The sequence below is a fragment of the Tursiops truncatus genome, chromosome 20 (assembly GCF_011762595.2).
Source record: "Tursiops truncatus isolate mTurTru1 chromosome 20, mTurTru1.mat.Y, whole genome shotgun sequence".
NCBI lineage: Eukaryota > Metazoa > Chordata > Mammalia > Artiodactyla > Delphinidae > Tursiops > Tursiops truncatus.
Genome location: NC_047053.1, coordinates 7,036,741 through 7,062,471, shown reverse-complemented (window position 1 = coordinate 7,062,471; position 25,731 = coordinate 7,036,741). Strand labels below are relative to the sequence as shown.

The following is a 25,731-nucleotide window of genomic DNA, read 5'->3' as shown; positions in this document are numbered from 1 at the left end:
GCTGAGTGAGGTTTTGCTTCAGGCCCTGGGTCAGGAGCTGCTATCTCCTGGGCTGGGCAGCTGTCTTTCTGGAAGTCTTGGCATAAACAGGGCCCAGAGGAGACTCTGCCTTTGTGGCTGGGCTCAGCCCAACCTGGACAAACTTAAAGCCGTAGCAAGAATTGTCCCCCTCCCAAAGCTGCCCACCTCAGCACTGGCTAGGGGCCCATCCTCCCTGCCACGGGTCCTCAGCAGCTGGAACCCAAGCCGGTCCCACCCTGGTCCTGTGCACAGAGCGGGGCTTCGGGGGGTGGAACCCACTGACCGCTTTGCCTTTTCTCCTGGGCGGCCTCTGTCCAGGAAGTCCCAGGAGCACAGCTGACTTGGGGGAGGTCTGGGAAAAATCTCCTTGCTTTTTGGGGGGGCCGGGGCGGGGGATGAGTCGTCACAGATGAGAAACTTTGGAGATCTGGTAGATGGCTCTAGACTGGGGCAGACGCTCTTGGGGCGGCGTCCAGAGGGTTTGTGCAAACATTTTCTCGCCGTAGGAAGAGGAATGCAAGAGGAGGCCGCCTGTGGTACATCTTGGACCGTTCAAGCAATGTGCCAGCACTTGTGACCGCACGGCGAGGAAGATGAGGCCGGAACCGAGGCGGGCAGGGCCCAGGAGTAGGAGAGTGGGACCCCTGCCCGGAGCCCACACAGTGCCCGCGGGCATCCCTGCCACCCGGGGGGCCAGGCCTCCCCCCTCCCCCGGGAAGCGGGCTCTCTGGACCCCCGCGAGGCCCTTCCTGGCCCTGCTGCTTCTGGTTTCCATCAAGCAAGTAAGAGCCGTTTGTATTGTTATTGTTACTGTTATTATTATCAGTTGTATGTATTTTCTGACCGTAGAAGCACTTCAGGCCTCTTGTAGGCAATTTGGAAAACGTAAAACAGTATTGAGACATAACGATCCCCCGTAATCCAAGCATTCAGAGGTAATCACTGTTCACATTTTGGCATATGTTCCTCAGATCCTTTTTCTATGCATTTTATTTTTACACAGATGGAATTAGGATGCAGACAACATTTTGTATCCTGGTCTCCCCTTTACATCATATCATAAGCATTTTCCCATGTCAGCGTGAACTCTGCAAAGAGCATTTAGAATTCCTGCATGTTTCCTCCTGTCCACTTTCATCGTTCTTTCAGGTTTGAGTTATTTAAATTGAACGGGTGGATTTTTTTTTTCCCTTCCTTCCTTCCTTCCTTCATTTCTTCCTTCCTATTATAAAAATACAGAATGCTCATTTTTTACAAAAAGGAACTTACCAAATCCAGAAAAGCATAAATACAAACTACACACCACTGTAATCCCACCACCCAGAGATCACCCCCATTCACATTTTTTGACTTATCCTTAAGACATTTTTCTACCATTTATTTACATATAGCTTTTTTTAAAACAAACATAGACTCATCCTATAAATATTTTCTTGCAATATGCTTTTTTTCTTAACAAAATACACTAATATCACAAACTAACACTTCCATGAAACGGTTACTATGCCCCAGGTCCGGTGCCAGGTCCGGAGCCCTTATTATCTCATTTCATGCACTCAGCAACCCTGGGGAGGGAGGTTCTCCTGTTAACCCCATTTTACAGATGAGAAAACTGAGTCTCAAGGAGGTTGAACTTTCTTCCTACATCAGAAAATGTAGCTCCGTGGCATGATGTTTAAGGTCTTCAGGGGTGTATCATAATGTATGTAACTATCTTCTTTAGTTGGGCGTTCTTGGTAGTTTGTTTTATTCTTATCCAAGGAGACGAGACCTTTGCCCCTTCCCTTTTCAAGGTTCCTTTTTTATACCGGGCCATGATGTGAAGGAAATTCTGTTCCACTCACCTGAGTAAGGAAGTGTCTTGAGAAATGCTTCTCTTCTTCCTTTGGTCCACGGGCAGAGTTAGGCTCTGTTTGCAACCTCGGAATTCTGAACGCCTACTGCTCCCATGGAGGGAGGGCTGGGTGCCGGCTCTCGTAAGTGTTCACCTTATCAGACTTTCTTTGGTGCTGGTGCAGAACCAGACAGGCAGAAAACCCCTACCAAATTCTCTGTATCCAAGTCCTCCCAGAGGCTGGCTTCAAACCCTCACAAAGGGTAGATGTGAGCGCAGACCGTGGTTTCATGGGATTCTTGCCATGGTGGCTGCCTCTCGTGAGTGACCAGAACCTTCCTGAGGGGACGTGGCCTGGCCTGCCGCCTGCCCCGAGACTTACTTAGTGGCAGGGCCGTGGTTGGGAGAGTTGATACAGGTCTCTCACCCTTGCTTCAATTCTCTACCTCATATTCAAATGGAGTATATTCAGCTAATTGCCTGGTTTTGTTCACCTCCTATCCACAACCATGTGTCAACTGTCTATTAGGTGCCAAGCTCTCCTGCAGCACTTGGCATTTTATCCTAAATCATCTTGCCCAAACTCCCACAATGAGCCTTTGAACCCATTTCACAGATGGGGAAGTTAAGATTCACAGGAGTTACACAATCACCTGCAATGGTATAGCTTGTGAGCAGTGGAGCCGTCGCACCTACCCCCATCTATTTGCAGTCCTGTGTTCTTTCATCCCCAGCATTCCTTGGAAGCTGTGGACATACGAATATTTCTATGTGACAACAGCAGAATCTGCAGTGCCTCAGGCCGGCTTATGACACTGACCAAGCCACACCTTGGTATTTTCATAATTGATACCGTGCCTGTGAGCAGGGTCCCCTCCCCGCCTCTGCCACCCCATCTGTTTTCAGAACCTCTTACACTCTGTCTGTCCTGTGGTGTGTGTGTGTAATCCTGAAGACCCTCCTCTTGGTTACCCATCTTAAAACCCATCTTCTTTCTCCAGATGTGTATGTTACAAGGCTTTGCATAGATCGCCATGATGAGTTTTGCTCATCGACGCTGGCCCTGCATGGATATAAATGACCGCAATGTGCTTTTGCCTGGAAGTCTTCATAAAATTCACTTAATGAGAAATTCTCAGGGATCGTTTAGTTTCTAAATTCGAGCTGGGAAACGGTGCTATCTTCTCACTTCTCCTGCCCCTCCCCACAACTCAGTTAATTAGCAGTTGCTTTGGCATCAAAAAATATAAACTCTCTAAGGCTCTTTAAGAAGCGAATGTGTGGCTGTTTCATACTTTGCTGATGAGAGTGTAAAAAGGTGAATATTTTTAAATAAAAATTATTTTTTTGGCTAGGATAGATAGTTTGGCACTACATTGTCAAAACCTTTTAAGAATGTATAGTCTATGACCCAGAAATTCCAATTCAAAGAATTTTTCCTAAGAAAACAAAGATGTGCTCAAATTTTTAGCTGAGACTATTTTCATTACAGCATCGTTTATATTACCAAACATCTAAAACAATGTAGATGTTCAATGCTAGAGGATTTAAAAAATAAATGATATCACATTCATCCACAGAAAATCATGGAGCTCTTAAAATGGTGTTTTAGAAGTGTAGTTCTTGAAATGGAAATATAGTCATAATATATCTTCAAGTGGGAAAAAAGGCTACAAAACAGTATGATTTCCTTTTGGGTTAAAATGAAGAAGAGAAGAAAGAAGAAAGAAAAAGGACGTATGTGAGCGCAGAGAGGAGAGTCTGGAAGGAGATGGTTATTTCTGACGAAAAAGATTAAGATTCCATCTTCTCCCCGTTTTGCTTGTCTGTTCATTTTTATTTTATTTACAGTGAAGTCTGTTCCTTCAGTAACAAAGAATAGTAGAAGTTTTATTTAAAGCAAGTCAGCAGCGGCTTTTCCCTCCTTTTCCTTACTCCCTTCTCAGCCAAGTGTGTTGTGATGCTGGTTGCCCGTGCAAGGAAAAGAGGAATCGCTATCAAGCTGAACTTTTCCAGTTAGAAAACATCCACCCATCATTACTTTATTTGGGTTTGGCTGTGATTGAACTTGGATTTGCCTCCTGTGTTTTTGGTGTCGTTAGGACAAATACCTGGGAAGACAATCTGAGTCTGTCCAGCTCTTCTAGACTGACCAGATTCAGTGCTTCTTAGGTTTTATTTTTTTCTTCTGACCCTGGCTGTTAGTCATGGCAAAGAGCAGGGGGATGGGAGAATGTTAGCCCAGGGACAGCTCACGTCTACAATTGATTTTATTATCTCTTCCTCTGCCGGGTCCTGGTGGATATAAACAGCACTTTATCCAAGAAAGGGTCTTTCTTTGGTGGCGTGGAGGAAGGTGGAAGCTGATGATTTTGTTATCAACATCTCTGCGGAATTTGTAGAAATAATATAGTCAGTTATGGTCCCATTAGGGTGCGTATTTCTTTAAACAATGTGGTCTTTTGTTCCATTGTGCCTCTTGGGCCATAACTGAGAGAGAGATTAAAAACTCACTGGAAACTGAAACCAAGGGGTAAATGCCAATCATTTCATCATCGTTACCATCCTGATGACTACTTATTGGCTAATCCCATGGTTCCCAGGTTGTGTGCTAAGGTGCCCCAGGGCACCGCTGTGAACTCGCAGGGGTGCTGTTAGATATTTTAATATTTTGAGGGAAGCAGCACTTCATTATTATTATCCATTCCTTCGGATGACGTTGTATCTTCGCAAAGCTGGGCTTCTTTGCAGTTGCTGTGATAAAAAGCAAGCACTGCGCAAAAATCAGTGTGGGACAGGAGCACAGGTGGTGATGGCCAATCTGCTTCTCAGGTCTGAGACGTCTTACAATCCCCCGCAGGCACTAAGTTTGTTCGGGTCTACCTACTTAATGAGTGGAACTTTAGATATTTCTTTTGGCCTGGGGATGCTGTGGAAAAATTATTGAGACACGAAAGGCACTGAGAGCTGAGAAAGTTTGGACACCTCTTGTCCGATGGTGGCCATAGTAGCTCTTTTTCAGAAAGTTGGCTATGTGATTCTCTGGAAAGATTGCAAAGCAACTACTCACAGACCCTAATGTGAATGCCGTGGGATCGGGCAGGGGGGCATGGTGGGCAGAGGAGGGAGGGGGTAGATTGGACTAATTACTCAGGAGGTGAAAACTAGCTACCTGTGGGGCTCACAGATGGTTTTTGTTTGTTTGTTTGTTTCGTTCTCTGTGTGTGTGTGTGTGTGTGTGTGTGTCTGAATGCCTTTTGGTGGACTGTCTCCCCAATTTACAATAGCCCCACCATCACCTGTCCCACCTCATTCTTTCAGGTTACCTACCTGGCCCAGAAAAGCACTGAGTTTGTTACCCCTTGTGAGAGGAGACAAAGCCACAAAGCTCACTGATTTGCTGGGTGATCTTAGCACAGATCACATGTTTAACCCCTGCTGGATTCATCCCAGCCCCCTCCTCGCCCCATCTCTGAGCCTCTGTTTCTCTAGCTAGAAAATATGGGAGAAAGAGGACAGTAGCCCCTGTGCTAAGGGTTGGTGTTCAGAGATGAAGGGCTAGCTCGGCCCTCCAAGAACATACGCGTAGTGAGCGAGATGAACGTGTGACCCGCCGATGACAGTACAAAGTGATGGGTTGTGTGTGGGCTCCCGGGGCACCACAGAGGGTTACCAGCTCCAGGCTTCAGTGAGAGACGTGGCCCAATGGGACCAGCGGCCGTGAGCTTGAGTTGAGCATTGACACGTGAACTGGGAGTGAGCCAGGGGAAGCGAGTGTGGAAGGGAGGTGCCGACGGGAAGGGCAAAGATCCCAAGTCATGGGAGAGCAGGATGGGGGTTGAGAGACTTGGGATGGGTGTGGCTGAGAAGTTCATTCTTGAGTCAAGGGGTCCTGAGGGGAAGACTAGGCAGGGGACCCCCCGTTCTCAGGTCGGCCCTGTCCCCCTGGAACAGCATGGAGGGGGGATGTGGCACCAGTGAGGAGGTGAAGGGAACAGGAGGCCGGCTTGGACAGGAGAGAAACGCAGGAGGACAGACTCGGGTGCATAGGTGGATATGGGGGTGGGGGGGAGGGGAGAAGTGGGGGACGACTCCTGGCCTCTGGTTTGTGGCTGAGAGGACGATGGTGCCAGCACTGAGCCACTAGGGGAGGGGTCTGTTTGGAAGTAGAGGAAGACAGGGTGAGACTGTCACTCGACTTAGGCCAGCTGCTCGTATAATCGCCTTATCTTTAGCAGACGCTGAGTCCTTTAGGGCAGAGACTGTGTCTTGCCCATCTTTGTACCCCCTTAATTCCTTCCTAATGGAAAGCCTGGCACACAGTACGTTCTCAATTCAAATGAGTAAGTTGAAGAAGGGAAAGACCCTTTAAAACCAAAACAAATGGTTCAGCTACACAACTACAAGTTGTTAGACAACCCAGGTATCTGGAAAGCCCCGCAAAATGCATGCTGTATATCCAAGGTTCTACGGGATGTTGGAAAGAAAAACGGTCCCGAAGCCTCAGTACAGTAGCAGAGAGTCTGCGACCCAATGTCTTCAACTCTGGGCCCACAGCCACCTGGGCGGGACAGCACAGGCCCTGAATTGTTCTGGCTCTTCTCTGAGCACCGTTGAGCCCTCTTAGTGTGCTGCTCCTCTCTTTGAGATGCACAGGGTCTTAGAAGCATGCAGCTGTTCTTCTGGTTGGTTGTGAGACGTCAGGATGGGCACGTTGCGTCCTCTTGAAATGTCAAGCTCATGGAAGATTCTGAAAAAAATCTTTTGTGTTTGTTTCAAACCCAATATGATTAGATTATGGAGTGCATGTGAAGTGTGTATGTATCTTGAAGGTAGGACATAAGTTACCAAAGAAATTGTTTCGAGGTGCAGGCCATTATGGACTCATCAGTGGGAAGGTTTGAGAATCGTGGTGTGAGATGATAACAAGGCCACCTCCGTGCTTGCTGCTAACTGGGGGTCTTCATGGTTTTCTCTGCTCAGGTTACGGGATCTCTCCTCGAGGAGACAACTCGGAAGTGGGCTCAGTACAAAGAGAAGTGTCTGAGAGACTTGCTCAAGGAAACTTCTGGTAAGTACATGTATCAGTTATCTATGGCTGTATAACAAATAGCCCCAAAGCTTAGTGGCTTAAAACGGTAATAACAATGATTTATTATCTCTCACAGTTTCTGTGGGTCAGGAGTTCAGACAGAGCACACTGAAGATGGCTTGTGTCTGCTCTACAATATCTGGAGTTTAGCTGGAAGACTCAAAGGCCAGGGGTTGGATTCATCTGAAGCCTGGTTCACACCCATGTGTGCTGGTGGATGCTGGGAACCAAGCTGGGGCTGTTGGCCGGAACACTTCCATGTGGTCTCTCCATATGGCCTGGGCTTCCTCACAGCACGGTGGCTGGGTTGCAAGGACAAGCATGACCAGAGGCCACGTTGCCTTTTGTGACCTTGCCTTGGAAGTCACTTCTGCCATGTTCAGTTGGGTCAGACAGTTAGAAAGGCTACCTGCCTCCATTGTAAAAGAGCATGCGAGATGGGATATATATGCGTGTGGCCATCTTAGATAAAAGCCGTCTGTCACAGCACGCTGACCACCTAATCACATGACATGAGCTGCTGTTGTAGATTAACCCAGGAATCTACTGTGTGTTGAAGGGGGTGTCCTTCCGTCTCCTGTGCTGTTAACACTCCTCTTATCCCGGTCTACATTAGGTTTAGAGCATTCTAGCTGATACGTTAATAGTTTGGTCAGCCCACAACCTCTCCTGCCTACATGCTGACTCTTTGGGTACATGCAAATTCTTTTTTTTTTTTTTTTTTTTAAAGAAAAGAAAGGAATAAGGAGCCTTGGCCCACTGCCTCTGAGACTGGGGACTGTGGGTGAAAGCTACCTCCTCCTTGTTCTCCTGGCTTCTCTCAGATCATTTCATTCAGGGACCCGGAGGTTGACAGGACACTATAAACTCTCTCTGCCTTTTCCTGACCTGAAGGCAGTCCCAGCCTCCAAGCTATGCCCCCCTCCATCCTTCAGCCAGGTGGGCGGCCACCAAGGCTTGATTCATTGCAGGAACCACTCCCACCTAGAGGAATATTGCTTTCTGAGGTCAAAGTAGGGCAGGTCCTCCTGATCAGGTGCCACGCTTTGGGCAGCTCAGCCAGGTGAGCGCCCACACACTGGGTGCTGACACCTGGCCACCAGGTCCATAGGGTGCCCCGAGCCAGCCCGGAACCCAGCAGATCTGCGTTTGCAGGGTCCCGATACCAGCACCCTGAGTGGCCCCCGAGTTCTAGCTTAATAGGGAGCCAATGGTAGGAAATGATGCTTGGTAACCAGGAGTGAGGAGCTTGCAATGCGGATGTTTGGGGTCCAGCCTGAAACCCCTCATTTGACTCTGGGGGCCCATAAGGGTGGGGCTAATGTTTGTAGTGTCTCATTGCCAAGTGCCAGGATGTAAGTCATACCCTGAGCTCGAGGGGCCCAAATATGTCATAATGATCATTGGATTAATCTTCAAACAGAGAAATCCGACCAGGCAGTGCTTGCGTCAGGTACACATGACCAAGGACCTGGATCCTGCAAATCCCCTTAGATCCACTGGTCATTTTGCACATTTCATATTAAGGGTGTTCCGGGATCTAACTGGTGAAGGTTTGACAATGATTTAGTTAATTATGGGACAGAAGATGCTGGCTGAACATCCAAGTGTCCTCCTGACCCTGAGTTTCTGTGAGAGTTCAGCTCATGTAAAGTAAACCAAAATCAGTGTGACGTGCACATTGACATAAAAGACTGGACCACCGCCAGGGGTCAAGTTGGGTAGACAGAGCCCCAGTGTGGGGCTGCATGAAGCATTCCCATCCTCTCCCTGTGGTTCCTCATCCTTGACCTGTCTGGAGAGTGCGACGCCCCTTGCTGGTCCCTGTGCAGCCTACACCAGCTTCTGATGCCAGGGAGGTGGGTTCTGGGCTCCATCAGTTTATTTTGTCCTCTTCTTTCCGCAGGCACAGTTTGTAACGGGACCTTTGATCAGTATGTGTGCTGGCCTCATTCCACTGCAGGAAATGTCTCTGTTCCCTGCCCTTCATACTTACCTTGGTGGCGCAAAGGTAATAAGTCTTATTTTACCAATTTCTAACATTTCCTTTATGGCCGGTCCGTCCTGGGCAGCCCAGCCAAGGGGTGGTTGGAAGGCTCCAACCAGGTTCTTTTCTCCAGCCTGCTTCTCCCACGAAAGGTCTCCTTCTAAGCTGTCAGTAACACATCTTCCTTTTCCTCTCTGCTTCTTCTCTTGTCTTCCTGCAAGTCTTCTGTGTCTGGAGGTTCTGTTTATATCAGAGTGCTCTTTTCTTTGAAGAGCTGAGAGTCCAAGTCTGGCTACCACAGACTTTGCTGCAGTGAGAGTAAGAGTTATCACCGTCATGGAGAGGAGAAAGAGATGTGGGGCAAGACGGGGATGCTCACATCCATGCAGTTCTTGCTTCCCAGATGGAGAGGAAGGCCATCAAGACTACCCCTGCAGGGGCTTCCCTGGTGGCGCAGTGGTTGAGAGTCCACCTGCCGATGCAGGGGACGCGGGTTCGTACCCCGGTCCGGGAGGATCCCACATGCCGCGGAGCAGCTGGGCCCGTGAGCCATGGCCGCTGAGCCTGCGCGTCGGGAGAGGCCACAACAGTGAGAGGCCCGCGAACCGCAAAAAAAAAAAAAAAAAAAAAAGACTATCCTTGCAATAGCGTTGGGAGGAATTGGTGCTTTTCAGCCCCATGGGACTTGGATGGGGAATTTTACCCTTAGCTTGCCCTGAAGTGACCATGACTTAGAACCCACCTCCACCTGCCCCAGCAGCCCAGCCTCCTGGTTGGGAGTGAAACCAGGGTGGGGAGTGAAACAATTCAAATCTAAGAACGGGCCGCTATTCTCAAGGAACATCAGTGATTACAAAGTTCCAGGCCAAACAAAATGAGAATGGCTTTCTTTCTTTCTTTCTTTCTTTCTTTTTTTTTGGCCACACCGCGCGGCTTGCAGGATCTTAGTTCCCCGACCAGGGATCAAACCCAGGGCCTCAGCAGTGAGAGCATGGAGTCCTAACCACTGGACCGCCAGGGAATTCCCGAGACTGGGTTTCTGAGAAGGCAAGATGGTGATATTTTGTACTTAATTTCAGCCCAAGAAATCATCACATCAGTTAAAATTTGGTTTCAATATTTTGATGCCTCCAGTGCAAAGAGAGAGAATTTCGAAGGCAGATGCATTTCTGGATGGGAGCAGTAGTGGCATATTCTATGGAACTGTCATCTGGGGGAAATTCAGTGGGAATCAGCCCAGAAGGCCTGAGGATGTGAAGCTGAAGGGAAGATACTGGAGAGTTTGCTGGACCAGCGGGGTCAGTTCAGTGGGGAGGAAAGAGCTTGCTCAAGTCAGGAGCCCTAAGGGAGGACTTTATACTCTGAGACTCTGGGAAAGTTCCCAGCGCCCTCTAATCTGTGGTTTCCTTGTAAAGTGAAGTGAATAACAGCCGATTCTTAAGGGCATTTTGAGGCATGAATGGGAAGGCGCACATTGGGTCCACCACACAGTAGGTGCTTCGTAAGTGGGAGCTGGGGCCGAGCCCCACTAAGGTCACACTCCTTGGATTCCTTCAGGGCTTTAAGGACCCGAAAGTCTGCGACTCCTTGAGCGCACATGGAACGGATCAGCATCGCCCAGCTCTACGGTCTACCTGTTCCTTCCCAAGAGCTAAAAACACAGGTCGATTCCACTTTAAGAGAAAAAGTGATCAAAAACCCAAACTTACAAAGAAGTTGAGTTAAAGGCCTTTTAAAAAAAATTTGGGTCCTGGGCTGCTGAAATGTACTCAAGGGAGTGTGAGTCCCAAAAGGTAGGAAGTTACTCTTCCCCTCGACACTGTGTGCATCGAATGTTTAGAATCCAAGTGGGGCGCCTGACGTCAAAGGAGGACGTGGCACCAGTGGAGGGGTTTGGAGAAGAAAAGATGGAGCAGAGCTCCTGTGGATGAGATTAGAGGAGAAGGAGCATTCGAATATGAGAAGGGAGAGGGTATACAGGCACAGAAGACTGAGCACGAGGCTGGGGCCTGATCGCGAAGCCAACCGTGCTTTACACTCCAGGCTTTAAACTCCCCTCTGTAGATAAAGATTACGTGGAGCCAGAGAAGGCGTTAAGGCACGAGAAGGACGTCGTAGGGTTTGTGGTTTGGGGAGATGACGTTGGTAGCCTGTGGTTGAGGAACTGAGGGATGGAGGGGGATCGGGGAGGTGAGTTCGGAAGCTCCTGCAGTGGTCCAGAAAAAGAGAGGAAAGAAGAAGAAAGAGTAAAGAAAAATATTGGAGGTGGAATCGTCAAGACTTGTCATCAGAGGCAGGAATGGAGGGACAGAGAGGGGTAAGGCCCTGCCCAAGGCCACAGAGCTCATAGGTGGCAGAGCTGGCTTGGTCCAGCGCCCTCTCTTCTTCATGGCACGGCCTCCTGGGCATCAGGAAGCCCCAGGTCTGCGTCTCCCAGCTGGGCCACACCTTGGAGGGCTGTCACATCTCTTGAGTCACCAGGGACCGTTCCAGCTCCAGGGACTTTGGGTAAACACAGCAGACATTAACAGAACATGGTTTGTTATGAGATGGATGTAGAGGCTTCCGTGTTTTTCCTTCCATCCTAAATAAACAGCAAGGATGCTGTGAGCCCCCAGAAGGGGAAGTGAAAATTCCTTTTCCCTGGGATTTTCCACAGCTTTGCGGTGAGGATGAGGGCCTTCCCACGTGCTCGGGGAACGGGCTGCGTGTTCTGACCTTTCCCCCAGAGCTGTGTTTACTTTCAGAGCACTCAGGAAGGGCCTACAGATACTGCCTTTCTCAGGGCACTTGGCAGACGCTGGAGAACTCCACAGATATTTGGCAGGACAACTCCGAATGTGCTGAGGACCACAGCTTCAAACAAAAGGTGAGTCAGCTGGGCTCGGTGAGGATGGGCCCTGGGGCCCGAACCAGCCTCTGCCGGGGTCCCCGCAATAGGGGCCGCACAAAGAGCCTGCTTCCAGTGCACCTGCCCCAGACTCACCTGGGAAGGTCCTCCGTCACCCAAAACAGCACCCCGGACGGCAGCCACAGAATCCCTTCTGCTGCTGGGATGCGATGTGAACCTCCCAGGGAAGGCGCCCCAGCCTCTGTGCTTGCCGTTCCGTCCGCCTGCAAGACTTCCCCCAGCTCTTCTGTGGCGCCTCCTTCCCATTAGTCACGTTTCAAGCTCAATGTCTCCTTCCAGGTGAAGTCTTCCAAGGCCACCCCATGGAGAACGGTCTCCATGGTCACTTTCTGCCACTCCCCCCAGCCTTTACAGCACCTGTCACTCTCTGAAATTCTCTGGCATCCGCCCCCTCCTAGAATGTAGACTTGGTGGTGGCAGGAGACAGTGTGTCCTGAGGGACACACACCTAGCAGCCGGAGTACAAGCTCAAGGCCAAGGGCCTGGCAGCCCGACTCACGTCCAGAGTCTTTGCTCCCTCGTTCCTTATACCCCACCCTTCACTGCTCTGTGCCTCTGCTTCCCCGTCCATCCCCAGCAGAGTGTATTTATTGCATGTACCGTGTGAGGGTTGAAAGAGTTGATAGACATACAGTTCTCTGGAGAGAGCCTGACCCCTCGTCACCACGACGTAAATAAGAGTGCTGGCTCCGTCACCAGGATCCAGCCCATTCACTGGGCAGTAAATCGTCATATCGTGTCTGTGGTTCCTTCCCAGTGGGAACTGGCCCATCCTTGCCTCTCTTGTCTATCACATCTTCCCATCAGGCATGAAGAACCTTCCGTCAGATCCTCTACCTCCTCAGGGAATTTTTTCTCAACCTCTTTTTAACTTTATTCCTTGAGTTGGCAGAAGTCCGTGTTCCCTAGACCCTGTGACAGGTCACACCTCTTAAAGGTATTAAAATCATACCTGTGGTTGGGATGGATTCAGCTTATCTCAAGGATGTGTCTTGACGTTTCTCACAGCGCCAAACTCATGCTAACTGCATGCCGTGAACTGGGCACTTTGTTTATATTTCTTATCTTCTCTCCTGGATGAAGCTGCTTGAGAACAATGACAAAGTCAGAGTTATATCAGAATGCATGCCACCCCCTGGCCCAGTGCTGCTAAAAGTGCACAAAAGCCTTTACATACAGTGGGCACCTAGGAAATATTGAATGAACGGTTTCACAGATTCTGAGTCAGTGGGCGTGTGGTGGGGGTCTAGGTGTCAGTACTGGTGGGAAAGCTCCCCAGGTGACTCTGAAGGGACTGGAAACAGAGGTGGTGACAACGAATTCACCAGCAGGTGTGAGGCGCCTGCTGCTTGCTCTGGGCTGAGGTCTGCCGACAGGGACAGCAAAGCAAGATGGGAAAACTGCACTTTCCAAGACAGGAAGTAAAGTTTTCTCTTTTTAGAGCAGTGAGGACACGGGCATTGCCTCCCCCTCTCTGCAAATGGCCATATTTCCAAGAAATCAAATACTTAAAAAAAAAGTTTCTGGCCATGTTTACCTGTGTTTCTAGTAGAGGGTTGAATTTTTGCCCAAAAAAGGCTAGTGTTAGTAAATCTATGCCCTTTGGAGTTTTGGCAAACAAGATATGTTATGTTCTTCCAACTGACAACTCACTGGGGGTCCTTATGCATGTTAACTGGTGCTTTTTTAAGGAGATTGTGTATGTGTGTGTGTGGGTGTGTGGGTGTGTCTCTGTCTTTCAAAATTGTACACACTATGTCTTTTCCGTCTTCACTGTGCGCTCATGCACTGTGGCCGTAACTTCTGCAGTTTAAAGTGTGACAGCAAGAGTAGCACGATTCTCTAAAATTTCACTGATAGCAGATTGGTTCTTACTGTAGATCTTAGCAACCTCAGCATATGATTTTTTTTTCTTTCCTTATTAACTCGAGAGCTTTCATCTTTTCACTTAAAGGAAGCACTTTGTGGCTTCTCTTTGGCACATCCGAACTGCCAGCATCACTACTCTTTGGGGCCATTATTAAGTAAAATAAGGGTCACTTGAACACAAGCACTGCTATACCAAGAAAGTCTAGCTAATAACCAAGAGGGGTACTAAGTGACTAACGGGCAGGATATGCTGGACAGAGGGATGATTCGTGGCTCAGGAAGGACAGAGCAGGGCGGTGTGAGATTTCACCACGCTACTCAGGATGGCGCACAATTTAAAATTCATGAATTGTTCATTTTTGAAATTTTCCCTTTAATATTTTTGGATCGAAGGTTGACAGCAGGTAACTGAAACCACAGAGAGCAAAACCGCAGATAATGGGAAATGACTGTAAAAGAAAAAGTTGATAAATTGGACTTTATCAAAATTAAAAACTTATGCTCTTTTAAAGGCACTGTTAAAAAAATTAAAAGGCAAGCCACAAAATGAGAGAAAATACTGGCAAAACATGTATCTAACAGATTTATATCTAGAATATATAAAGAAGATTTACAATTCAAAATTAAGACCAACAATCCAATTTAAAAGACGGCCAAGGGCTTCCCTGGTGGCGCAGTGGTTGAGAGTCCGCCTGCCGATGCAGGGGACGCGGGTTCGTGCCCCGATCCGGGAAGATCCCACATGCCGCGGAGCGGCTGGGCCCGCGAGCCATGGCCGCTGAGCCTGCGCGTCCGGAGCCTGTGCTCCACAACGGGAGAGGCCGCAACAGTGAGAGGCCCGCGTACCGCAAAAAAAAAAAAAAAAAAAAAAAAAAAAAAAACGGCCGAATATTTGAACAGATACTGTACTAAACAAAATGTACAGACGGCAAATAAGCACGCGGAGTGATTCTCAAATCATTAATCATCAGAGAAGTGCAAATAAAAGCCGCCATAAGATACTGCTACACACCCATTAGAATGATTAAAATTTAAAAGACTGATTGTAGGAAATGGTCGTAGACCCTCAAGCAGCTGGCCCTCTGGTGGGAATGTCAATTGATACAACTTATTTAGAAAACAGTTTAGCAGTTTCTTGAGAAGTTAAAACGTACACCATGCTACCGCATCATTCTATTTCTAGCTATTTATCTGAGAGAAGTGAAAACCCACGTCCACATAAAAACTTGTACAGAAATTCTCAGAGCAACTTTATGTGTGAGAGCCAAACTCTGAAAACAGTCCGAATGTCCATCAGTGGGTGAGTGCGTAAATAAATTGCGGTGTATTCACAATGGAATACTACTCAGCAATAAAAAAGGAGTAAACTATTAATTTTTTTTTTTTTTTTTTTGTAGTACGCGGGCCTCTCACTGTTGCGGCCTCTCCCGTTGCGGAGTACAGGCTCCGGACGTGCAGGCTCAGTGGCCATGGCTCACGGGCCCAGCCGCTCTGCGGCATGCGGGATCCCCCCGGCCCGGGGCACGAACCCATGTCCCCTGCATTGGCAGGCGGACTGTCAACCACTGCGCCACCAGGGAAGCCCCAAACTATTAAATTTTTAAAAATTTTAGATTTACTCTGTATTGAGTTAATATTGGTCTACAACATTATTTAAGTTTCATGTAGACAACATTCTATTGCTACTTCTGTATACCCTACAGTGTGCTCACTACCAAAAATTTACTTTCCATCCGCTGCCATATAGTTGATCCCCTTTACTCTTTTCACCACCCCCTGCCCCTCCCCCTCTGGTAACCACTACCCTGTATATACGTGTTTCTTTTTTTTGGTTTGATCATTTGTTTTTTGTTTTTGTTCATTTTTTTATATTCCACGTATGAGTGAAATCATACAGTATTTGTCTGTCTCTGTCTGACTTATTTCACTCACCATAATACCCTCAAGGTTCCTCCATGTTTTTGCAAATGGCAAGATTTCATCTTCTTTATGGCCGAGTAGTATCCTTGTATATGTTTACCATACCTTCTTTAGCCACTCAACTGTTGCTGGGCACTTAGGGTGTTTCCATATCTTGGCTGTTGTAAGTAATGAACATAAGAGTGTATGTATCTTTTTGAATTAGTGTTTTTGTATTCTTTGGATAAATATCAAGAAGTGGGATAGCTGGATCAAATGGTAGCTCTAGTCCTAATTTTTGGAAGGAATCTCCATACTGTTTTCCGTAGTGGCTGCACCAGTTTGCATTCCCATCAACAGTGTAGGAGGGCTTGCTTTTCTCCACATTCTCACCAACACTTGTTATTTCTTGCCTTTTTGATAATAGCCAAGGAATGAACTATTGGTACGTGCTATGACATGGATGAATCTCTAAATAATTATTCTGAGGGAAATAAGCCTGACAAAAAATAGAATACTTATAAGATTCCATTTATATAACATTTTAGAAAATGCAAACTACCCTCTAAAGGCAAGGGATCGTGAGAGGGGGTGAATTACGAACGATCACAAGGAAACTTTCGGGAGGTGATGGCAATGTTCATGATCTTGAATGTGGTGATGAAATCACAGATATATTCCTGTCCAAATTCACCAAGGTTTATACTTTAAATATGTGCAGCTTATTGTCCCCCAATTATACTTCAGTAAAGCTGATGAAAGAGTTATGCAGAGAAGTTTAGGCATAACCTAGCAGGTAATACGTATTTACTGTGGGTTCTTGTGCAAAAATTTATTCAGAAACATAATCTTGATGGCTATATGCACAGTGGATTGAGTGAGAAGATGGGATTTCCTTTGGAAAATCACACTTAATAACAGAATTGCCAGTAAACTAACCTCTGTTCGCAATCAGGGTATCCTGGGACTCAGGGAAAATATTCCAGTGTTTAAGTGGGTCTTTGTTAAAGAGATCATCTGTGAAAAGCTACTTTAGGAAGAAGACCCATCCAGATGGAAACCCGGCCCTGTCTTCCAGAGACAGGGACCCCGATGCCCTAGGGACAGCACGCTTGGGGGCAAAGAACCTGTCCTCATTCCCAAGATGTCCTCTTGTCCTGGGCACAATGCTCTTATGATATCGTGAATCTCAGTGCATCACTGCTGGGCAGTGGGACCAGCCATGGAGGTGAGACCCCCAGTGGGCTCTTCACTCATGAAGGTTCCTCGAACTCTGAGATGTGCCAGAGAGCTGTGGTATAAACAGGTCTACTAGGGTTCAGGGCATGGAGAGGGGGCTGGACACCATAGCTGCCGGGCTTGGCGGTCACACCTGCTCTTTCTCTGCATTCAGGTGGAACACCGCGCCTTGCTGTCGACCTTGCAGCTGTTGTACACTGTGGGCTACTCCCTCTCCATCGTCTCCCTCTTCCTGGCTCTCACCCTCCTCTTGTTTCTGCGGTGAGTGGAACTTCTGCTGTCCCGTGTGCAGACAGGTACCCAGGCATGTGCTCGTTGGCTCCCTTTAGAAGGCAGGAGACTAGGCTGGATGATTTCAGGGCTCCTCAGAGCTGGACGGGATCCGAGAGAGTCTCCAGTCCATCCATCCCATTTTGTAGGCAAAGGAAAGGGATCTCAGAGGTCCAGAGAAAGACACTGAGTCACGCCAGGTCGCAAAGCACAGCTAGGACTGGAATCTGGGACTCCTAACTGCTTTTGCCTCTTGGATTAGATGACCTCTGCCCAGCCCTGGTCTAAATTTCTAGTTACACCCATTACTACCACAGCCCCTTCCCACCACAACTCTACCAGATGCATTATTTTTATGGACGAGATTAAAAACCAAAGTAGTGAGCGGGAGAGCTGGGCTTTTAATCCGGGGCCCTTGGACTCCAATTAGCCGTCAATCATTGGAGAGCTTCATTGGTGCCAGGCATTGTTCTAAGCACGTGACGTGCATTAAGTCATTTAAGTCTCTTTCTAATCAGAATTAAGATGAATTCTAATCCTAGGAGATTAGCCTTATTATTACCCCATTTGATAAGCGAGTTAACTGCAATATGGAGAGATGACGTCACTCGCCTACCATCACACCGCTGGCAGGTGACGGAGCCAGGATCGCAACCGGGCGGTCCAGAGCCTGAGCATTTTCACTCCCTTCTACTGTGTTTCAGAATCCAACACCTGAAGGCATTTTACTAAATCACGTTTTTAGAAACGGCCCAAGTGAGATATTTATAGACCCCCTAGGGAGCCCTCCAAGGCCGTCTCCTGGTCCTGGTCCGTTCAGGAACATAACGGAGTGTAATGTGGCAGAATGAGCGTTCCACGCAGATGCGGAGGCCTGGATGGGGACCCTGGAGACCTGGATGCTAATTCCAGAGCAGCTCCCACCTGGGCTCTGCGAGGCCCAGGACTGGCCCCACCTGACCCCTCAATCCCATGATGCTCTTGAGGCCCTAGAGCAGAGAGCGGAGTCATGACCAGTTACCCCACTGGGAGAACAATTACTGAACAAGGGGAGAGAATTCCACGGCCTGTGCCCACTGCTATCTGTGACCTCCTCCACTCACCTTCCCAAAGTCCCAGAACCAGGCCAGGAGAAAATAACTTCCAGGCCCTGGAGGAAGTAACTTTAGCAGAGCCTGGGTTGACCACGTGTCCATTTTGTCTCTGGCTTTGGGGATGCATAGATAGTAAAACACAAGGACCTGCTCAGATCTTTTTGGAAACTAAAAAAGTAATGATAGCTCTAAGCAAGGCAGGACTGGACGGACATAGGCTGCACAGGGGCATAGGCAGGGCTGTGAGAGCACAGTGCTGGAGGAGGGTCCTTTCGCCAGAGAGACCGAGGATGCGGAGTTTTACATCAGCCGGCACAGGAGGCTCCAGCTGGGTGAGGGAGGTCATGAGAGCTCTTAAGTGCCAGGTACTGTGTGAGCACACTTCACCCATTAACTGGTTGAATCCTCCTGTAGCCCTTTGTGGTGAGTGCCCTTGTTCTTACAGGGAGTAGAGTCTCGAGAGCCATATACTGACCTCAGAGTTTCTGGGTCTAAATCTCAGCTCTGCCACTTACTGCTCTGGGACTTTGGACTTAAGCTTTCTGCCTCAGTTCCCCCGTTTGTAATGTCGGGAGCTGTGAGGAGTAAGGATACCCGTAAGTACCCACAGGCAAGTAGCTTGGAACATAGCCTGGCATGTTGAGCATTCTATAGATGATAGCTGTGATTTTCTCCATCTTACACATGAGGAAAATGAGGCACAGAGAGGAAAGATCCTTTAAGCCAGCTATCCGGCTCTGGAGACTATACTCGGAACCTGTGCCCTTCAGTGGCAGATACGCAGGTTTCAGGCACACACCTGTCGGTCTGAGCCGTTCTTTTCTGAGGGAAGACACTCGGTTTTCTCCTTGCACAGAAAACTCCACTGCACACGCAACTATATCCACATGAACTTGTTTGCCTCTTTCATCCTGAGAGCCCTGGCTGTGCTGGTGAAAGACGTCATCTTCTACAACTCTTACTCTAAGAGGCCCGACAGTGAGAAACAGTGGATGTCCTACGTGTCAGAGGTATGTCCTTCCTTACCGTCGGCCTCGACCTGGTGGATCAATACTGGAACTGCAAGAAGGTGAGGCTGGGCAGGAGAAGAGAGAGAGAAAGCGGTGTCAGTCTCTCTGGTTAGAGATGCATCACCTAACTTAAAAAAAATTCAACCTCCCGAGAATGGGGCAGGTAAAGGAAATCAGTAGCAGCAAATGTCACCGAGGGGCTGCTTTATACCCAATGGGTGGAAAATCTCTTCACCTGTAGACAAAAGAAATGGACCAGATCAACCTTTTAAAATTATTACTGTGTTTCACAGCAGTAAAGCTTTTCTACATCTGTTGAGATGGTTTTTCCTTTATCCTGTTAATAATGAATGCAGTAACCTCTCAAACTACCTTGCACTCCTGGAAGAAATCCAGCTAGGTCCTCATATAGTAATCTCTCTCCCCTCCTGCTGGACTGTTTGCTTAACACTGTGTTTTGTTCAGCAGTTCCTCATCTACGTTCAGGAGTAATTTTCTTTTCTTGTACAGGCGTACCCTGCAGATACTGTGGTTTGGTTCCGGACCACTATAGTGAAGCAAATATCGCAATAAGGCAACTTACATGAATGTTTCGGTTTCCCAGTGCATATAAAAGTTATGCGTACACTATACTATATAGTCTGTTAAGTGTGCAATAGCGTTGTGTCTAAAAACATAATGCACATCCCTTAATTTAAAAATACTTCATTGCTAAAAAATGCTAACCATCATCTGACAACATGGGGTTGCCACAAACCTTCAGTTTGCAAAAAACACAGTATCTGAGCAGTCCAGTAAGGCAGAGTACAATACACGAGGTATGTTTGTACTGCCTTTATCAGCATAAAGTTTCTGCTGACTTCTCAAGACAAATGATCTCTTTCTCACTTCTCTGGAAGAATTTGTTTAAGATCGGTATTATTTCTTCCTTAAATGTTTGGTAGATGACCCTAGTGAAGCCATTTGGGCCCAGAGTTTTCTTTATTGCAAGGCTTTTAATTATGGATTAATTAGGACTATTACATTCAGATTTTCTGTTTCTTCTGGTGTCAGCTGGAGTAATGTGTTTCTCTAGGAATTTGTCTACTTCATTTAGCTTTTCAAATTTATTGACATATTGTCTATATTCCCTTAAGATCTTTTTAAGGTCTGTTACATCTATCGTGGTATTCCTTTTTTCATTCCTGATACTGATTATTTGTACCCTCACTCGCTTTTCTCCCCCCTTGATAATCCTTGCTAAAGTTTCTTAATTTTACTGGACTTTTCAAAGAACAAACTTTTGGCATTATTGATTCTCTTTATTTTATGTCCTCTATTTCATTGATTTCTGCTATTATCTTTATTATTTCCTCCCACGTACTTTCTTTGGCTTTATTTTGCTGTTCTTTTTCTAACATTTTTGACATATTTAAGGTAAGTCACTTTCAGCCTTTTTCTTTCTTAATAAATGCACTTGAGTTGGTAAATTTCATTCTAGTTGTAAACTTCATCCTAGCTGCATGGCCCAAGTTTTGATATGCAGTATTCGCCATACATTCAGTTCAGGAATAATTTCTAATTTCTATTATCATTTCTTCTTTGATTCATGAATTATTTAGAAGTCTATGTCCTCATTTCTAGTCATATGAAGATTTTTAAATTATTGATACCTTGCTTAATTGAACTGAGATCAGAAGACATACCTTTCAGTGCCTTCTTTTTAAACTTTTTTTTTTAACATCTTTATTGGAGTATAATTGCTTTACAATGGTGTGTTCGTTTCTTCTTTATAACAAAGTGAATCAGCTATACGTATACACATATCCCCATATCCCCTCCCTCTTGCGTCTGCCTCCCACCCGCCCTATCCCACCCCTCTAGGTGGTCACAAAGCACCGAGCTGATCTCCCTGTGCTATGCGGCTGCTTCCCACTAGCTATCTGTTTTACGTTTGGTAGTGTCTATATGTCCATGCCACTCTCTCACGACATCCCAGCTTACCCTTCCTGCTCCCCATGTCCTCAAGTCCATGCTCTAGTAAGTCTGTGTCTTTATTCCCGTCTTACCCCTAGGTACTTCATGACCTTTCTTTTTTTTTCTTAGATTCCATACATATGTATTTGTTTTTCTCTTTCTGACTTACTTCACTCTTTTTTTAACGTTTAAAAAGTTTTTTCAGTGCTTTCTTTATGGAAATTGCTGATGATGAATTCTACTTGTCTTTGTCTAAAAATATCTTGGATGTCAAGAAGCTGGGCTTTAAAACCTACATGAAGCCCCCATATTTTTATATTATTGCCAACCTCTCTGAGATGGTCAGCAAGGGTTTGGGAGAGAGGGGAGCTCAGAGGGAGGGGCTGTGCATGTGGAGGCGCTTCTCCACCCTGGTGGGGTCGAGATGCTGAGGGAGCCTGGACTCACCCCCATGTGCTCTGTCCTCTGCAGGTGTCCACTTCCTGCCGCTCGGCCCAGGTTCTCCTGCACTACTTCGTGGGTGCCAATTACTCATGGCTGCTGGTTGAAGGCCTTTACCTCCACACGCTCCTGGAGCCCATAGTGCTTTCGGAAAGAAGGCTGTGGCCCAGATACCTGCTGGTGGGTTGGGGTGAGTGACCTGAACCCCCAGCCTCTTCTCCTGGGGACCTATCAGAACGTGGGAGCCCAATAGAGCTTTTGGTTGGAGTTAGGGGCCAACTGGAGCGAGGTTTCTGGGACAGATAACCTCTCAATCACAAGAGACTCTGAAAAGAGGGGTGTGTGTGTGTGAGTGTGCACGCACTCCCATGCACATGTGTACATGCATGTAGACATAAGTGCTGTAGACCCAATGCACACATTCGAAACTTGGGAAGGTTTTGGTAGAATCAGATGACATTCCTCCTACCCTGTCCCCAGCTGTATTCATCTACTAGGGCTGCCATAACAAAATACCATAGTCTCTGTGGCTTGAAACACAGATATTTATTTCTGGAGGCTGGGAACTGTGAGATCACAGTGCCAGGATGGTTGAGTCCTGATGAAGGTCCTCTTCCTGGCTTGCAGACAGCTGTCTTCTTGCTGTAGCCTCACATCACGGTGGGGGGAGAGAGAGCGAGAGAGAGAGAAAGAGAGCTCTCTGGTCTCCTCTTATATGGACACTAATCCTATCACGATGACCACCCCTACTACACACACCTCATCTAAACCTGATTACCTCCAAAGGTCTCGTCTCCCAATGTCATCACGTTGGGGGTTAGGGCTTCAACATATGAATTTGGAGGGGATACAAACATTCAGTCCATGTGCCAACTAAGTCTCCAAGATGAGGTCTGGAACCCCTGTTGCCACAAACCCTTGGGGACGTTGAGGCTGCGGCATTCAGAGGGCATAACTTTGGCCGGTGATTCAGGAGGTTTGATAGTTGTCTTTGGATTTACTCTAAGCTGCTCTGTGACATGTGGCAAATCTGTCCTGCTCTCTGCTTCCTGGTTTCTCAAACAGTCAATGGCCCTGTGCCCCTGTAGGCCTCTCCAGCTGTCACAGTCCACAGTTCTATGAGGTTTGGGTTTGTATAAGTTTCAACCAGTTGTGCTTGGCCCATCGGGGTAGTGTAGGCAGTAGGCAAGTTTGGTCAGCCAGCCCTTGACTCCATTTCCGTGTTTTCTCCCAGCTTTCCCGGTGCTCTTCGTTGTACCCTGGAGCATCGCCCGCGCTCAGCTGGAGAACACAGGGTAGGTAATTCACCTCTTTTTACATTTCCGTGAGCTAGCCGTTCCCAGATAGGCCCCAATGTAAGGAAATATACTATTTTCCCAAAGAGAATATCCACTCCCTTCCATTTTGGCCATCCAGGATACACTTAAGTATGTAGTTAAAAGAATCAAGTACCTTTCTTGTAGAAATTAGTCTATTAATTTAGTTACACATGCAGATAAGCACAAAATTAGCACAAATTAGTACAAAAATTGGCTGCTTAGGTTAGCAGCGACCCCTGGGTATATACAAATATAGGTACAAGGATGCTTATTGCATTCACAGTGGGGGAAAAAAGGCAAAACCAATCAAACAAAAAAAACCCTGAACATCCATCAATAGGGGAATCATCACACAAATTGTGGCATACCTATATAGTGGACTACTGTAAAGCTACTGAAAAAACAAGTTAGTTCTGTACCTTTTGGTTTTTAGGGACTAAACCTCAACAGCGTGTCGTTAACCTTGCTGCTGAATAATGTGTGTCAGTGATTCCATTTTTTTCCCTCCAAATAGTTACCACCAAAAATCCCCTACACAGACATACCTTGGAGATATTGTGGGTTCAGTTCAGGCCACCACAATCAAGTGAATATCTCAATAAAGCGAGTCACGTGAATGTTTTGGTTTCCCAGTACGTATGAAAGCTATGTTTACACTATAATGTGTACTTGTTAAATAGTAAGACTTGAAAGTAGCAATTACTCCTTGATCCATGGGCTACTGTATACTATTAAGTGTGCAGTAGCATTATGTCTTAAAAAAAAAAATCTCGATTAAAAATACTTTATTGCTACACCAGGCAATTCCCAAGACTTCTGTTTTAAATGACTTTTTTTCCCACTCTAATTCATTCCTGGGATCAGTTTCACGTTTGAACATTAAAACAACCTTGCATTACTAGAATAAAGCTACTTCGATTGTGATATACGATTGTTTTACATACCGTGGATACAGTTTGTGCTTCTGTTTACACATTTTGCATGCATGTTCAAAAGGGAAACTGGCCTGTGACTCTATTCTTGTCATATTCTTTTTAGTTTTGATCTGAAGCTTATGTTGGCCTTATAAATATTTTGAGCAATATATACTTTTCTGTTTCCTGGAAGATTTTTATGTAAGATTACCATTATTTCTTCCCTAAATATTTGGAAGGATTTACTTGGAAAGCCATGTATCCCTGGAAATCATTTTCTGTAAAGGTACTTAATTATACAAACAACTTTTGGAGTAGATATAGGTTTTTTAGACATGTTTTCTTTCTTGGGTTAGTCTTGTTAGCTTGCATTTTTTTAAGAATTTGTCATTTTGGATGAATTTTCAAATGGATAAATATAAAATTATCATAATTTTAACAGCAAAGAAAAAAACTTTATTGCTAAAAAAATGCTAACCATCATCTGAGGCTTCAGTGAGTCATAATCTTTCTGCTGGTGGAGGGTCTGGATGGCTGCTGACTGACCAGAGTGGTGGTTGCTGTAGGTTGGAGTGTCTGTAGCAGTTTCTTAAAATAGGACAAAATGATGACGTTTGCCACATCTGTTTTTCCTTTTATGAACGATTTCTCTGTAGCATGCACGCTCTATGATAGCATCTTATCCACAGAAGAACTTCTTTCAAGATTGGAGTCAATCCTTTCAAACCCTGCTGCTGCTTTATCAACTTATTTTATGTAATCTTCTAAATCCTTTGTTGTCTTTCCAACAATCTTCACAACATCTTCACCAGGAGTGGATTCCATCTCAAAAAACCACTTCCTTTGCTCCATCCATAAGAAGCAAAACTCCTCATCGGTTTAGTTTTATGATGAGATGGCAGCAATTCAGTCACACCTTCAGGATCCACTTCTAATTCTAGCTCTCTTGCTATTCCCACCACATTTGCAGTTAGTTCATCCATTGAAGTCTTGAACCCCTCAAGGTCATCCATCAGGGTTGGAATCAACTTCTTCCACAGTCCTGTTCATGTTTCTTTTTGACCTCTTCCCATGAATCATGTGTGTTCTCAATAGCGTCTAGAATGGTGAATCTTTTCCTGAAGGTTTTCAACTTACTTTACCTAGATCCATCAGAGGAGTCAGCAACTAAGGCAGCTATAGCCTTACAAAATGTATTTGTTAGATAGTAAGACTTGAAAGTAACAATTACTCCTTGATCCACGGGCTACAGAATGAATGTTGTGTTAGCAGGCATGAAAACAACGTTAATTTCATTGTCCGTCTCCATCAGAGCTCTTGGGTCACCAGTGCATTGTCAATGAGCAGTCATATTTTTGAAAGGAATCTTTTTTTTTCTGAGCAGTTGCTCCCAGCAGTGAGCTAAAAATATTCAAGAACTGTTTGGTGCAAGGACCGTAGCTTTCAGCCAATCTCGGCTTTCGACATGCCTTCCTCGCTAAGCTTAATCATTTCTAACATTTGATTTAAAATGAGGGATGTGTGTCACTCTTCCTTTCACTTGAACACTTAGAGGCCTTTGTAGGGTTACTAATTGGCCTAATTTCAATATTTCTGTGTCTCGGGGAATTAGGGAGGCCTGAGGAGAGGGACAGAGATAGGGGAACAGCCGGTTGGTGGTGCAGTCAGAACACACACATGTATTAAGTTCACCATCTCATATGGGCACAGATCACGGCACCCCAAAACAATTACCACAGTAACATCAAAGATCGCTGATCACAGATCGCCATAACAATTATAGTAACAATGAAAAGCTTTAAAATATTGCAAGAATTACCAAAACGTGACACAGAGACACGAAGTGAGCAAATGCCGTTGGAAGATCGCGCCTAC

General features: G+C 46.4%; 1 protein-coding gene across 1 annotated transcript in view; it reads left to right on the top strand.

Moving 5' to 3' along the window:
• The first annotated feature begins 536 nt into the window (after positions 1–536).
• Positions 537–25,731, top strand: part of GLP2R (glucagon like peptide 2 receptor) — a 49,282-nt gene continuing 24,087 nt past the window's right edge. The window contains exons 1-8 of the mRNA XM_019944105.3: positions 537–803; positions 6,839–6,926; positions 8,854–8,958; positions 11,682–11,803; positions 17,007–17,113; positions 19,073–19,226; positions 21,654–21,813; positions 22,858–22,918. Of these exons, the coding sequence (XP_019799664.1) occupies positions 615–803; positions 6,839–6,926; positions 8,854–8,958; positions 11,682–11,803; positions 17,007–17,113; positions 19,073–19,226; positions 21,654–21,813; positions 22,858–22,918 (986 nt within the window). The 5' untranslated portion in view covers positions 537–614. The remainder of the gene's footprint in view (positions 804–6,838; positions 6,927–8,853; positions 8,959–11,681; positions 11,804–17,006; positions 17,114–19,072; positions 19,227–21,653; positions 21,814–22,857; positions 22,919–25,731) is intronic.